This window comes from Apis mellifera, linkage group LG1 (assembly GCF_003254395.2).
Source record: "Apis mellifera strain DH4 linkage group LG1, Amel_HAv3.1, whole genome shotgun sequence".
NCBI classification, from domain to species: domain Eukaryota; kingdom Metazoa; phylum Arthropoda; class Insecta; order Hymenoptera; family Apidae; genus Apis; species Apis mellifera.
The window spans coordinates 25018417-25036353 of NC_037638.1; the positions used below are offsets into that span (position 1 = coordinate 25018417).

A 17937-nucleotide genomic window follows, 5' to 3' on the forward strand; every position below is an offset into this window, starting at 1 on the left:
CCATTTAATTTAATTGACGATTACATCGGACCTTGCGTGATACACTTGCGCAATTCCCATCTTTTGACAAGTTCATTCGACACGTGGATGACTTATGAGTTCATGTAAAAAAATTTATACCATGTTGTTGTGTATTATATTTCAGATTCTATTAATTGATTTTGAAGTTATCATCATAGTATAATAAATTCGAATAAATATGACGTATTTACATTACTTAAATTTAATCGATATAAATTAATTACTTTCATTATAAAAAAAATGTTTCAAACAAAAGTTGCATTGCATAAAAAATATAAAACAATTGATATATTTGTTGTTATTAATCTTCAGCAAATATATATGAATAAACAGCGTATATGTGCGTAAATATCAATATTTTTTTCTAATAATAGAATAATTTTTAACGAATTTTTAATTAATACAATTAAAATATAATCAAATAAAGTCAAAATATCTCGAAATAGAAAATATAATTTACTATTATATTATAATTAAAATAATAGAATAATAGAATAACTTGAATAATTATATTGTGCAATTTTTAATTAATTTTATATTTTAATATGATATAATGAATATTTATGAAAAATAGTAATACTTTTGTTACAAAAGAGCTCATCTTTTTTTCGATCAACTGATTAATTACAAAGACTGATAATACGGAAAATTCCGTATTTTATAAAAAATGTGTTAATATCAGCTTTTAGAAGAACAAAGATATTTTTTTAAACAATTTGGTTCATAGATAAGTTTCAATGTAATTCATAGATAAAATCAAATCTTTCAACTAGAATTTGCTGATTTATCTTTACATTGATGTTATCATCCGAACGAAATGAATTCTTATAATGTTTATCACGATTACAATTTTTATATATTATTATGGATATCTCTAATTTATTCAGAACAGAATATATCACGTGTATATACATGATTAAGGATAAATCACTAAACACGGTACGATCGAACATATAATTGTACAAAGGATTTTGTAAAAAAAAAAAAAATGACGGCATTGGTGAGAAGAATTCGTTGGAAATTATGTGGCAATCGTTTCGTTGGAAATGTATTTGGGAACGAACAAAGCGTGATCCCTTGGTTTATTTTTCGAAGGTTTGTGTAATTTAACGATTAAAAGGTGTGAAGTGTAAAGCAATTTTGCTCTTGCTCGAGAGCTCTTTCGGATCATTGGCCTGTATATAATGAAAACCATAAATTTCTCGATGCCAGTGTCTAACAGAAGACGCGTGGCGCAATCGGAAGGCAAATTTGAAAGACCTTGTGAAAAAGTCTATTGCGTTAGACTCGTGACGAAAGAGGGTTAAAGCAATTAAAGTCTAGATATTTCTTTCTGTGGAAAGAAGAACGCAAATATTAAATCACAATCGATTCTAGTGATATGACGACTTTTTAAGCGTTTAATAGCGTGCGAGATATTGAACATTTTGAAAACCTTTGATTTCGATCATAGATCTTCGAACATCTTTAAAGTAATGATCGATCGGTATACCGGGTGATTTCGTAAAGAACGTAGTGATGCCCTTATTAAACTAATGGGACCTGAGTTTCGAAACCGTGTCAGGTTTCGACACGCGAGATAAATGGCCGAACGAACCAAGTTTCAAAAGTAGCCAAGATTTCGTGTGCGCCCTTATCGATCCGTTTTGTAAAGCATATTTGAATTGTTTCATTCTTAAGTCTATTCGAAACGCGTTCACATTATGTAAAATCAATTCCGTTTCCTATTTAATACTCTTGAATCTATTTGGACGCGAATAAAATTTTATTTTTGAATATCTTAATGGATCAACGTATCTATTTGATTAATTTAAATTCATTCGGTATAATAAAATGAAAAAGATGTTATTGTCGATGAAATTTAGGATGAAAAGAAAAGCAAAATTTAAAGAATAAAATTATTAAAAAAAGATATTGTTGTTGCGCAAACTTTATCAATTTTTGTTATTTTAACACGTTTTCCCATTTCTTGTGATGAAAAAAAAAAATTATCACATCTGAATTAAGTTCGATTTTTTTGCAAGGCGATTATTAATCAAATATAATTTTTCAAAAAATTAATTGCCTTCTTGTCAACAGAGATAATTTCTGATATGATATTCCTTTTTTTTTAACTGTAACATATGTTCAATGATTAACCGACAAATTCGATCGCAATTAATCTAATTAGCCATTGGATAGAAAAACCCATCGTTTCTCCGGTATCCCGTGTAGCCGGATGCAATTCCGCGAGACCTTAAACATTGACCATGATCGACTTGCAGTACGTGAAAGATTCTTGTTTGAAAGTATAATCAATTTTTGAAAAGATCTTTCTTTATTTTTTAATTTATATATATATTCTAAAAAAAAATTTTTATGACAATTCATGAATAAATCTATCTGTTGAAAATATTGAAAATTATTCGTGGAATCGTTCTCTTAATTATCTTCGATTACGATAAAAATATATAAAAGGAAAGCACATTTTAGCAATAATCAAGTGCTGTTATTACAAATGGAATTTATCGCGAGATGAATTAATTCGAAAGACGGATGGATCGACGAATACAGTATTGTTTCGTTAAATAGAGAGAAAGAAAAAGAATAGCATAATTTTAAAGGAAACGCAATAATATACGTGCTGGTAAAGTGGTTAATTCAAGGGATCCGGATATTTGTATTGTCTTCTCGCGGATATCCGTATTAACCGGTCAATGCTAACGTATAATTATCTAGTACAATGGGAGATATTGTGCTTGTTATTGAGAACATAGTCGTAATCGTACGACTCGTTTCTTAAAGGGATTCGTGTGGAGAAACTCCCTTCTTTGCCATATTTTATACACAACGATTTATTTGTACAAAAGTTATCATTGAAGAAAATTTACATATTATACATTGGACATTAGTTTAATTTTATTCTTTATTATTATTATTATTCTTTCTATTTCTTTCATTCTAAATAAAAATTCTATTGCAATTTTTGTTTTTTCTTTAACAAAAAGAAAAATCTGGCCGTGTATTAAAAGAATTACAAAACTAACAACAATCTTATTAATTAAAAAAATCTTCAACTATTCATCTCAATTGACTCTTCATTGATATTGAAGTTACTCATCAATTCCTAACATTTAATAATATATCAGAAGTATTCGTATATTCTAATAAGAGAAATATATCTATTCACGTGAATTTGAAACGATGTTGAAGGTACGAGTGGCAATAATTTTCCTGAATTTCAGGCGCTGACCGTAGGCGATAAAGGTTGCGAAGCACTACTACAAGCTCACCTTCGATTAGAAGGTACTGGAGCGGCGAGCGGTGTCGCAGGTGTGGTGGAAGCACCTGGAGGTCGACGCTATCTCCTGTTGGAGGGTCACCACGGTGACCTGCACGCCTACGTAAGGGCGCGCAGGAGACTGCGGGAACCAGAAGCGAGGCGGCTTTTCCGGCAAGCGGCCAGAGCCGTGGCTACGTGTCACGAGTATGGGGTCGTGCTTAGAGACCTGAAACTCAGGAAATTTGTTTTCGCCGATGAAGCAAGGTAAGAAGAAAAGCAAGAAGAGAAGCTTATTTATTATTATATATTTCCTTTATTATTATATAAGCTATAAAAATAAAGGAAATTTAAAAAGAATGAATGAATTTATATATCGCGTGAGATCACAATAGATTAAACAAGGTAATTAATTGTATTGATTTAAATGATATATATAATTCACGTGAGAAAGAAAAATGAAATATCTCTTGAAACGACAAAGTAGCTGTTAATTCGACATGACTGGTACGCCTACATATCGTTTGCGGCATTCTTGGAACAAATATGAGAATAGTACGTTGGTCAGCCATGGAAAACCAGTTCGTATTCGTTTCATTTCCATATTCGCCTGTAATTCTTTTGCATCATCGATTTATACAGAAAAGAAGTACTTCCACGCCTACATAAATTAATTTCCCCTTCACTTGCTGATACACGCCGGCACAATACGCAACCCTTGGATGTTTAATAAATTCTGTTCCATTTTCTTGTTTTCATTCCGATCTGATTATTTATTGCAATTTCGATAAGTTGTTGTCACTATTGCATTTCTAGCAATGATTTCAACTATACTTTTACTACTTGTGCGTGATTGCATTAGATTCAAATACTTGATTTCTGTAAAAATAATTATGCTATATAAGAAATTGTCTCTATTATCATTGAAAATTAATATAATTTTATTTTCAATCTTTTTTTATTATATCCAAAAATAATAATAATAAAAATATGATTTTCTACTTTTTATAAATTAATCATAAAATTCAATATGAAATCATATGAAATAATTCTATCAATTAATATCCTGATTGTTTTAAAAAAATTTTGTGAATTTAATTATTATATAAATGTAAAATTTCATTTCAATTTCATCAACTTAATTATTGCTACATATCAAGTATTATTAAATTAAAAACTATCATAAACTCCTTTCAATTACAGTCTAAATAGTAACGCATAAAGCTATTAATCCAACTAGTCGATCAGTTGCTATAAAAACGCAATGTAAATCATTTTGATTTTATTCAAAATTTTATTCTATTATATACATATAACCTATATGATACGATAATGCTGCCATTGTTTCGCGTTATACGACACCGAGAGACAGTTTCGATTAACGAAGCCCGACTCCTACTATAGCCTTCTTCATTTCACATATTGTAACCCTGCGAAAGGGTGGCATTTCGATAATGTGCTTTACAGTATATATGGACGAAATGAATTCGTGGAACGAACGGATCGCGCCACGCCAGACCACGTCGTGGTGCCACACCACAGCAAGTTATTCGCTAGGCGTGTTCTCGCGGCTAAACGTGACTGTTCGCGCGATACCACGCACCTACACGCGAGTTCCTCGTGGCAGTGAATGCGGCGCGACTCGACGAGGACTATCGCGCAATCAACGGAGTAAAACTTTTTTGTGGGTAGTTATTACAAATTATACGTGTATAGAGTTCAATTAATCTTTAATTAATTCTCAATAACAATGTTAAAAAATTGTAATCACTTTATATCTTAATTTAATAAAATCTAGAAGTTATTTAACATTATCGAAAATTAAATCATCAATTGCAAATATCTTGAATCGTTCAAACTCATTTAGGATCGTATATTATAGATATACAGTTTCACACAATATAAATATAAAAATTATTAAATATAAATGGAAAAAATTGTAAATATTAATTATTATTTTAACAAATTGGAGAAACGAAATAGGATTGTCGTAACATATGAATTTCTTAGAAAACTTAAGAAAAAAGGTCGACATTTAAAAAAAAAATTGTATAAATTCAAATTTTTATTTCGTGTATATTGATTTTACATAAAAAAAAAATGTCTTCATGTAATTTCACTTAATGAAATGAACGAATACATGAGATCTATGTATCTACATCTCTATCAATTTTCTATTTTGTATTTTGATTATTGAGTTTTAAGACTTTGTTATAAAACATTGTAGTTCATATATTACATATATTATTTAAATATATTCTCCGTAATATATAGTGTGTGAAATGATAAAAGCTGAGAAAAGGAGAAAGCCACCGCGTCGCGTGTTGTACGCGTCGGTTGTGTTGGTCAATCGCGCGTTGCGCTCGCATTCCTGCCGCTCGGTGAGCTGCTCCCGCGCGTAGAATAAGGAGAGAAGCGAGAAGAAAAGATCAGCAAGTTACACGCTGTAAGGGAGGGGGTAAGGATAGGGACTGTGGATGGAGTAGGGATAGAGAGGAAGGCACAGAGAATGTTGCAAGCCAGAAAAGCATATTGGTTCATCGGCTGGGGAGATTTTGAAATGCTGGTATAATTAGGAAACGCGTGGTTCGTTCCACCTCCCAGAAAATACATCCAGACGTATATATAAATGTCTCTTTGCACATGATTTCATTAGAGTCATATATTCTCCGCCGCTTCCAGATCCGTTGACCCCGCAAAATATTTTCTGAAATTAGATATGCATCGCGTTTTATCGATACGAATGTTTTAAATATAATGGATAAAGAATAAATGTTGAAACGTCAAGTTTTAATAAATGACATGAATAATAAATATTTATGAAATCCTTTGTATTTATTGTTATAAATGCTTAAACGAATGTTAATATTTTTTATAATTCTGATTAGAAATACAATCGCATTAGAAATATGTATGAATACGTAGAATTTATTTATGCAGATGCGAATGAACTTATGTTGAGAGAAAATTTTTTTTTTTTTTTTTTTTTTTTTTATATTAATAATCGAGGACATGAGATAATTTTCTTCATTAACGATATACCTACGGATATTAAAAAATATTTGTCATTAGATATCGTATATCTTCTAAAGATATTAAATTGCATAATAAACATTTGTATTAGAAAATTTTCCGGTAAAAGAATGGATCTATAAAGGAGTGTCGTTAAAAATGCATTTTCAATAGATATGCATCGGTTTCGTGTCAGTCGTTTTGTTATAAATATAATTACGATAGTTGCGGTATGCAATATCGATACTATCCTTATATTTTATCGCGCTTATGCAAATATCCTTGTGTTTCTTTTGGCCTCAAATTTAACTCGTAGTATCACAATTTTTTTCCTTTGTTCAATTCATAAAATATTTAAAATTTAAAATTAAAAATCAATCATATTGATTTCAATTTAAATAAGTTTAATATTAAAATGTTTTCAAAAAAGAGAATAAATGTCTAGATATTGTTTTTAAAATAAAATACATTTATTTCTTAAAATTTTGAAAATCTATTATTAGATGATGAATGATTATATATTCTTTCCTTCACGAAATTGATAATGAGCACAGGTGTTCTTTTTCAAACGCTTCATCGCTATGTTACTATATGCTTTATATATAATACAGTATCAATAACGCGAACAATACATGACAATATTTTTATAAACAAAGATTGTTATTCACAAAACGATATATGGATGTTCAGCATATAATCTTATATCTAATTTTAATATATATATATAATGTATATAATTCTGATATGCATCCTATGAAATTCATCGACTTCAAAGATTCTTGACGCTCAATTTTTCTCTCCTTTTTTCCTTCGTGTTACATTATTGTCCTTTGAACATATGGACCAATCGATCAAACAATCGATAACAGTTAGCCAGAAATTCATTTCCATCTAAGTCCTTGACGCTTTTGTCGTTTCTTCTTCCGTTTCTTTAGCCGATGATCGATTGATCGAATCAGCGATTTCCCGGATGTGCCTTTTTATGGAGTTCAAGTGTCTCGACGAACTAGTCGATAATACAAAAGGGATGCATACATCGGTCAACGTCACACAGAATAATTTTCTTTCGAGCGGAAGTTCCTCAAGTTTGTTCGTGTGTGTTTTTTTATGTCGTTGAACCGTGATGAAATTCAATTTTAATTGATATTGAATCACTTCTTCATAATGTATTTATATATTGTGAATCTTACCACTATTTATAACTTAATATGTATTAAAGATTGTTAAATTCATATAATTTTTTCTATCATATGAAAAAATATCGTATGTTCATTTTGTAAACATTTTTATCGAATTTTTTTCTATCATAGAAAATCTAATTTATATCATTTCTATTTAAATATTTTACATACGTATAATATGTGTTCAACTTTAAATAATTAATTTTATTATTTTAATTTTTAAAATAAATCTTCTCGCTACAAATTCATAAATAAAATTTGTCCCATCTCTTTTTCTCGACATCTAGTTTACAAGTTTTTTTACTTTTTTTGATACAATTTGTATAAATAGCAATATATCGTGTAGTTTCTCAATTTCTCAAATAAAATTCGTAAGAAAGACTCTTCGGAGAAAATCGTGATTTATCTTTCGCATGACACGGGGTTCTTGAACCCACCAGCCTCTCGTAGGAGTCGTCGTCGTCGTCGTCCATATCATTTGTTTACGAGTGAAAGTTTGCAAAGAAAGTTGCCGTACCACAATGGGCCTATCCTCTCCAAAGCAGAGCGTACGATGATCGAAGCGGGCGAAACCGGATTCTTTCTAGGAAACGATACTCGAGGCCGTTGACACTCGCTCGGATTTTCAAGATCGTACAAACTCTCTCTTCGTCTTTCCCTTTCTTTACTTCTCTCTCGTCTCGAGACGAGATAAGATTTGAGATGAGATGAATCGACAAAAGTATGATTACGACAAAGAATAACATTCTACGAATAATGAATTAACATTTATTTCAAAAAATAAATTTCATTGAATTTTATTTAAAAATTAATAATTTAAAAAATATAATAATACAAATAAATTGATAATGATAAAGAAAATTATGATATATGAGAATTATATTAATCTCTAAATTAAAAATAATAAAAAATCTTAAATCTAATGCTCATTGATTTTATATGATAAAATTTAATATATTACATAATAGATTCCTATATTACATACATTCTGTATTATATTATAACAGTTACAATTGTAATTATAATCGTGAATAATAATTCAATTATAAATAAATTGCAAAAATTCTTTATAATTTAACATAATTTAACGAGATTCTTAGAAATAATTTAAAGTAATTTTATTAGCATATATATATATATATATGATATAAGAACCAACTTCCAGTTGCGAATTTAACGTTGCTCAAAGAATATTATGATAAATCTGTATTAAATATATTCTAAGAAAATTACTGTTGGCAAAAAATAAATATCGTTGGAATAAAATAATTTTATTTCAATTTTTCTCTATTTCGCAATCTAATATCACAATGATATTTAATTTTAAATTTTATTAAGTAAAACATTATTTACAAATATGATAAATGGCATACAAATTATGTTTACTATTTTAAAATGAAAAAAGAATTAAATATTTCAATCAATTTAATTATTTTAACTAAAAGTTTAAAATATAATTAAATTATTTACAAAATGTATAAAATAACATGATAAATTATATAATAATATAATAAATAAAAACAATTTTAACAAATTTAATAAATATAATCAAATATATATTACATCTACAAAAACTAAAAATATAAATATAATATATAAAATTCTAATCTTTAAAAATAAATTTTTATTCAATAAAAATATTATAAAATATTATATAATAAAATTATTTTATTATATATTTTTTTAAATAAAAAAATTCTTAATATATAATATATTATATAATATAATATAATATATGTTTTTAAAAAATTTCTGATATACGTTTTTATTATAATATTATAATATTATAATATTAATTAATATTATTAATATCAAAAACATTATTTATTTAAATTTACATAAAATTTATGTTAACATTTCGATTCTTTTCATTTCAGAACACGACTTCGTTTAGAAAGCCTGGAAGATGCAGTAATCGTTGAAGGTGACAATGACAAACTGACTGATCGACGGGGTTGCCCAGCCTATGTGGCACCGGAAGTATTACGTTCAGGACGAGCCTATTCTGGCAAAGCAGCTGACATCTGGTCACTTGGTGTATTACTTTATACAATGTTGGTCGGCCGTTATCCATTTAACGATGCTGAGCATGCATCTCTGTTCGCGAAAATCTCACGTGGCCAATTCGCAGTACCAGAAGGTCTGAGTCCACGTGCTCGATGTCTGATCCGTTCATTGCTGAGAAAAGAACCGTCCGAGAGGCCATACGCGGAGGACGTACCGAGGCATCCATGGCTTGCAAAACCATTACGAGTCTGTACTACATCTAGCAGGTCCTCATGTCAGGATCAAATTGTACCAGAACTACCTAATAATTCTCAAGACTGACTCTTCCGGGAGAAAAAGATATATTCCGCTCGCGCTGGATCCAGCTTTCTTCGTTAATTAATCCTATTTGGATGAAAATTCTGTGAAGAGAGAAAATTTCGCGTTCCGAATTAACATGGCTTTTGTTTCTTATTTTTAATCTTTTTTTTTTTGTGTTTTGTTTTATATGATAATGTAAAATAGTTATAGACGCTCGGTTATATTGTGTAAAGAATTGGAGAAAAAAATGAATAAAAATAAAATTCTTCATTCTCTTTATCTGTATATATTATAAAAATAGGAAGAAGTACAAAGATCAAAATATAATAATTTAGAATAATTACTCTTTGTTTTTGTTTTATTCAAGATTTCACATAAATCATAAAAAGGAATTATTCACATGATATAGGTTTTTTTAACTAAAACAAAAAAGATAATATTGAATTAAAAAAATTTAAGGAATTTCTTTTACAAATAAATAAAAATATTAAAGTTAAAGCTGCATTGATCTATTATATTCTTTTTAATCATTTTTCAAGTGAGCATAACGATGCCTGATAATGAACTATAGTTAATTTAAGAATGGGGCAATATATGAGTAGTAATGACAACCCGTCCTAAGAACAAAATCTATTCTAATTCTTAACCTAATTATACAATAACATCACACTGCCCCTCAACTTTATTTTTAACTTTATTCTTAATAATATCCATAAAAATTAGCATCTTGGTCTTACCAGAATTTAAATAGCTATGTTTTAGACATAATAAAATTTGAACTTATCTTAATAATTGACAATAACTAAATTGTATATCATGTATAGTAATTCCTCAATTGTTTTATAATATAATTATATTATATTATATTATATTATGATATAAATTATATTATGATATAATTATAATATAATTTTAACACAAATTTATGTACATAATGTACATAAATTTTATTGATATAACCAAGCATTTATAGCTGATGTGTGATAGATACTTAATTCTTGCTGGAAGAAATATATAGTGCAATTTTAAAACTGTCCAGAATTTTAAATAAATACAATTCAATTAGATAAGAACTGTTTAAGGAAAGAATATTCCTTCCTTATGTAATCCTCTACTACCTATAATATAATTAGGAATTGATTTATTGGTAATAAAATACAAGATATATTCTATTCATATTAATATTTATATTAATACTATATATCATAGTTTAGTATATTAAACCAGTTTCTATAAGAAAAAATATAGGATAGAAAAAATTGAATTAATTTTCTGAGATTAACTCTGATTTAAAATTAAAGCATTAAAAAGTTTTAAAATATAAAATTAATAGCAATGTGCAATTCAACTTTATTAAACATTTAAAAATTTATCATTTAAGAATTAAAAAGAATATTTCAATACAAAAGTTCAATTCATAAATAATTGAAAATTTTTTTTAGCAAAAAAATCAAGCTATTTTATATTAAAAATAAAGTAAATAAAATGAAATTATCTTTTTAAAAAAATATTTAAATATATAAAAATGATAAAAAAATTTAATTAATTCATAATAATCACATTATGTTTCTTCCATTGAGAATAATGTTTTATGGTAAATATATTCAATATACGTAATTTTTTAATTAATTTCAAATAGTAACATTGTTTTTGTAGGTTATAAATAAAAGCCATGTTTATCGAAAAGATACCAAATAAAGGATTAAATAGCGGTTACGTCGAATAGTTTATTCTATTTTTTTTTTTTTTTTTTTTTTTTTAATTTGCGTTTTTTTTGTCTATGTGACAAAGAATGGCCTAGAATAAGAATCGATAATGTATTGTGATTTTAATGAAAGAATATTGGAGGAAGTCTCTTTTCTTTATTCTTAATGATGGGAGAAATTGTGCAACTTAGATTATTCGCAAAGATTTACGAGTAATTATTTATTGTCTCAATTAAATTTGTTCTTTTTGAAATTGGAGATATATTATTAAAAATGTTTTACATATATATCATTATCAGAAAATATCATTGATATAAATTTTTTAGTTATTTATTTATTTCTATTTTCGTATATGCTCGTACATCTTTATTCTTATATTTTCAACATTATCATTTATTTAAATCATTAAAATATTAAAATTTAATACTTTATGTGCGTAAAAAAATTAATATGTATGTATTCCTTTTGAAACAAAAATATGCATACATTTATCGGCGATATTAAGAAAATATAGTAAATATTAGTAATATAAAATTTACTTGTATAATTTTAGCAATAAGTATTCATCAATTTTTTTTTTAAATTATTACAGATTTCATTTTATTTGGATTTCTATTTAAATTGGAATTCATTTTTTTTTTAAATATTATAACAAAATTTATTCATGAACCACCAAACAAAAAATTTTTTTTGTATTTACTTTATTTTAATTTCAAAAATTTGATAATTTTTTTGATTTTTCTTTTTTTCTCAAAATAGAAATCTTGTAAATTTATATTATAAAAATTAAATGATGAAATCTTCAATTTTTATTAATAGTTTATATTTAATATATTATTCGTTTTGTTATTTGATATCTTTAAATTATTTTTTAATTCCTGCAAAAGTCAAATGCAAAATTACCAAATGTATATGTTGAATATGTGTATAAGAGATTTTTTTCCTTCATATTTTAATGCAATTCTCTTCGTATACTGGATATCATGTGTTCAGTGCATAAGTCCTCGTATTATTTCATTAATCAGGGTACAATAATATGGTGAGAGCGTTTCATTGACGCTGAAACATGTACATAAATTCAGTCCAGTTCATTAAGTTCTTCATTAAATCCTAATAAATATTCAATAAAAATAAAAATTATGTACATAGATAAATAAAATGGCGTTTATGATAAATATTTGCTTAAGTGAGTATAATTCTTTAAAAAAATCTCTTCATAAAATAATAAGATATACATGTGTTTTTTTAAAGTAATTGATAAAATTAAAGTTAAAAGAAAACATCACGAGATTAATAAATTTCTGGAGAATATGATTGAGATTATTAATAATAATTTATAATAAATTATAATAATATTTTTATTTATTTCTATATAATACCTTTTTTATTAATATCTATATGATATAATAATAATGTAATTAATGTAAATTCTTGCAAGTATATTACTTATACAATTTTTTCAATATAAATAAAATATAAACAATAATAGATTTTTTTATGTTAAATTCAAAAACTACAAATTTTTAATTGTATTATTATTACAATAAATAAAATATAATATAAAATATAATATAAAATATAAGATATAAACTTGGTCAATTTCGAATATCGTACGATAAAACAAAAAATTTATTTGTTGTTTTATATTTATATAAATTTTATATTTTTATATAATTTCATTGATAGCAAATATTATTATATAATATTACATGAATTAAATATATGTATATATGTATGTATTATGTATATATGTATATATATGTATATATTACAATAAATTAAAATATAAAATTTATACAAATATTAATATAAAAAATAAAAAAATATTTTATATTGTACAATCAAATTTATATGAAGTAAATAACAATTTAAACTATTGGTAATTAATATATATACATATTATTTCATAGAGATTAATAGTCCAATTATAATTAAGAATTTCAATTACCATTATGATAAAATTAAAATACCTAGGAAATCTTAAAGCTAGGGAAATTAATAATGATATATCTTCATAATTTTGAAAATTTTAAATAAATATGTGATTCGTATAGATAATTTAATAATTATATTAATTTTAAAAGCTTTTTCGTATGTGTATATGTATATGTTTTATACATATATAAAATATAACAATAAGTAATTAACAAATAATTTTAATTATGAAATATATAAGATTCTCAGAACAGGCATGTTATTTATAATTTTAAAAATTAAACATTACTAATGCAGTTTCTCCTTTTTCTTAACAAGTGAAATCATTAAAACATAATGACATAAAACAGTTAAAAAACAATTGATATTTTTTTCGATTTGCATTCAATAAGATTTCGATTGATATATAAATTATTAACTAATCGAACTACGAAAATTAATTGTTATTCAATCAATTTATTTTAAGCATATTATCGTGTTGTAATTTAAGATGTAGTTGCAATCGTATTGAATGAAAAATGGCCGCAAACGTAAAAACAGGTGAGTAGTATGTATAAACCTGTCAATAGTATTAATCTTTATTTAAAAAATTAATCAATCTGTTTAATTCAAAGAAATATCCATATAATTAAATAAAAATATTATCATTTTTTATTTACATATTTGATATCGTAATTAACATTATTACGTCATATTTTTTATTCACATACGAAATTCAATATATATATTGTGATTTGTGAAATTTTTAATTATTATCATACCACCTCTAAACTCGTATCGCGTCAAAAGATATTTGACACTTTAATGGGCGTATTATTAAGACGTAGAAACTGTACTGTTGCGAATACAAGTATTATTTTTATAAATTTCATTTTATATTTGTATCTAGTAATTTTATTTGCATACATAAATATATAAAAAAGAATATAATGAATGTTTGCTCATATGTGTAACGGATCTTATCGAAAATCCTTTTAAAATATTGTTTCATTTTATGATTTGTTTTCAGAAATGCGAATTCCTACACGTTCTGCTCCTCCTCCTCCACCTATCAGTTCAACAGCACAAAGAAACATTAATTGGAATAGCACGTAAGTTTAATATTATGATTTAATAGATTTTTTTATATTTTTTTATAATTTTTTAATAAATACTTTTCTTATACATATATTTTTATATAATACACATCTAAATATGCACATATGAATATTCTATTTGTCATGTTATATAAAAATTTAAATTTATTATTTATTTCATCTAAAAATTTAATTAATTTTTTTGATCTATATAGAAATAATATTTTTGGATCTTCGACAATACGACAACCTATTCAAAAGAAAAAACCACCTCCTCGGCCACCACCACCAAAGTTTAATCAAAATTATTCACAAGCACAAAGGGAAAAGTTTAAAAAATCAGTATGTTGATATCTATTAAGTGAATTTTATAATTGATAAATAATTAATCATTATTATTTTTAAATTAAATTATTAAATATTTAATATTATTTATTTATATAATTAACAGACAAAACCAACAGAGCTTCTAACTAATTTTTTTGGAAGAAAAAAAAATGACAATCCAAGTATAAGACAATTAAATAATCAAGAACAAAATACAGTATTACAATCAGAAAAGATAAATGGATCAGTTTGTTTAATAGATTTTAGTCCACCTGGATCTCCAACATTTACCATTCGATCAAGTAGTGATGGTATTAGCATTGATAGTTTTGGCAGTGATGGAAACTCAAATCTATCTGCATTTACAAGTAGTGGAAATACATCTCAAACTGAAAGTGCTTTTGAAGATGATTTTGATCTTTTTGGAATATCTACTAAAAAAGCATTGCAAAGTGATCCATGGAAAATTAATTCAGTAATAGATCCATTTGAACCATTAGAAGTAACTAATCATAATACATTACAATCTATAAAACATGTAGGAGACGCATGTTTTTTTGCTTTCAACACAAATAATCATACTAATAATGAAATGATTTACAATCGGACATCTTTCAAAAATACTCAATCAATGCCAACTATAATTCGTGCAAAACCACCAAAACCACCAGCGCCAAAAATTGTACAAATAAAAAGAGAACAAAAAATAAATAATATTGAAATTAATTCAAAATATTTAAATAAAATGTCTTTGACTAAGCCAATGACATTGGATTTAACTAATTCATGGCAAAATGATTTAAAAGATAGTCCTTCGCCACCAATGCCCACAATTCCACCACCTGCACCACCATTAGAATATTTAACAGAAATTAATAATGATTCTTCAGTAAGTTATTCAACTTATATTATAATTTTATTATTAAAATAATTTATATTTTTCTATTTTTTATTTTTAGATTAATAATGAAGAACCTTATGGAATTGCATTATATGATTTTCCATTAACACATGTGGGCGATTTATCTTTCAAAGAAGGTGATATAATATATTTAATAAAAAAAATTAATGAAGATTGGATGGAGGGTAGAATAGGAAATCAACAAGGAATATTTCCTATTAATTTTATTGATATAAAAATACCAGTGCCTGATATTCCAGATAATATTGTTACTGCTATTTATCCTTTCAAAGGAGAAACAACCGAAGATCTATCATTTGATGTAAGTTTATCTTGATATAGACAAAAATGTTCTAACATATTAAATTATAAAAAAATTTTATATTAAATAATTATTATATATTTTACATAAATATTATATATTTGAAAAATCTAAAAATATATAAAAAATAATCAAGATTATTTATATTTTCCTATATTATATATTTTCTATATAATATACTGTATCAATGGAAAAAATCATTATCTATATCAAGTTTCTTTCTTTTTTTTTAAAAATTATTTAAATTTCATATATTTTATATATATATATATATATATGTGTGTGTGTGTGTGTATAACAGGAAGGAGAAAAAATTACGGTACTATCAAGGATATCGCAAGATTGGTTATATGGAGAAAGTGGAGATCAGAGAAAAGGTCAATTTCCAATAAACTACGTAAATAGAGTCCCACGTAATGTTTCACTATATTAATTTACATTTGTTGTACTATATTATAAGTAGTATGTCAATAATTTTTCTATTACAACTCTTATTTTTTATACATAAAAAAATATTTTTATGGTATATTAATAAGATAAAAAATGAAAAATTTACGATTTGTATTGAAGTATTGAAATCATGTTTCAATGGTCATAAATGATTAAATATATATTTCAAAAATTTTATATTTATAAAAAGACTGAATTATGCGCAAATATGCATTGCCTTAAAAATTTCAATAAGATATTTTTATCATTTTTTTTCAAATTTATTTTCTGAAACTAACAATTTTGAAACTTTTACAATTTAAAAATAGAGCAATATAATTTTTCAACAAAATAATTTTTTCTTATTTTTACATCACAAATATTAATATATTCTAAAATTATCATCTACTAATATATTCTAAAATTAAAAAATATTATTTTCTAGAAAAAAAATAGAAATAGAAAATAAAATTTTTTATTAAAATATTTTATTTATTGAAATATATGCAAATGAAAAAAGAATGTATATACAAAAAAAATTTTCTATATAATAATTTCATATTTTTTCAATTTTTAAAATTAAAATATTTTAATATCAAAATAATGAATATTATATGATTTATAATTTATTTATATTCTTTATATAATAGAGAATTGTACTTATAATATTTTATAATCAGTGATTTTATTGACTCAAAAAATTATATAATATACAATATATAAGTACATTTAAAAAGAATGATTATATTTTTTTATATTCATTAAAAATATTTTAAATTTATTAAAATTAATGCAAAATTATAAAAATATATGAATTATAATTAAACATATATTTTAATATTATTGTTATTGTTTTGTTTGACTAACATATTGTTACATATTATTTTAGAATAATCAAAAATACGTATTAAAAAGAGATAAAAGAAGTCTTATAATTAATAAATATTATGTGAATATTATATTTTATATTTACTGTCATTTAATTTTAATATATATCAATTCTAATTTGTAATATTTAAAATGTATTTTGATTGGAATGATTGGTATAAAAATAATGGTATAATTAATGTACAGTATATAAATATGTAATTTCGAAAATATAAATTTAAATATTTGTTATATTTAAATGTTGCATATGTAAATACTTATATAATACTTATTGCAATGAAATATATTTAAAAATTTAATTTATGCATATTTTAAAAATTAAAAGAAAATTATCTATTATCTATTTTAAAAATATTTGTGTAAAAGAATGTATATATATATATATATATATATATATATATATATATATATATAAGTAAATATTTTTCAACTGCAACATATAATAAATTATTATTACAAATTACAATTATTATTTTAAAATTTATAGAAATGTGGAAATTTCTAAAAAAAACTTCAATTCCAATATTAATAATCAATAGTTTTATTAATTCCATGATCTATATGGGATCAGTT

The 17937-nt window shown here is 24.7% G+C and overlaps 2 protein-coding genes across 5 annotated transcripts in view; both read left to right on the top strand.

Moving 5' to 3' along the window:
* The window catches only part of LOC409288 (tribbles homolog 2), a 50544-nt gene extending 40421 nt beyond the window's left edge, over positions 1–10123 (top strand). For all 3 annotated transcript variants that reach the window (XM_006571490.3, XM_392808.7, XM_016916520.2), the window contains exons 3-4: positions 3246–3547; positions 9351–10123. In XM_006571490.3, coding sequence (XP_006571553.1) covers positions 3246–3547; positions 9351–9801 — 753 coding nt within the window. In that variant the 3' untranslated portion in view covers positions 9802–10123. The remainder of the gene's footprint in view (positions 1–3245; positions 3548–9350) is intronic.
* Positions 10124–13737: 3614 nt separating this feature from the next.
* Positions 13738–16739, top strand: LOC726431. 2 transcript variants are annotated; one of them, XM_006571479.3, is made up of 6 exons: positions 13738–13961; positions 14431–14512; positions 14713–14839; positions 14949–15713; positions 15784–16047; positions 16349–16738. In XM_006571479.3, exons 1-6 carry the CDS (start codon positions 13940–13942, stop codon positions 16478–16480), a joined length of 1392 nt encoding a protein of 463 aa, XP_006571542.1. In that variant the 5' UTR covers positions 13738–13939; the 3' UTR covers positions 16481–16738. The 2 variants fall into 2 exon arrangements, with proteins under 2 accessions (XP_006571542.1, XP_006571541.1); XM_006571478.3 differs by lacking the exon at positions 13738–13961 and adding an exon at positions 14133–14271 and having other exon boundaries at positions 16349–16739.
* Positions 16740–17937: the final 1198 nt, after the last annotated feature.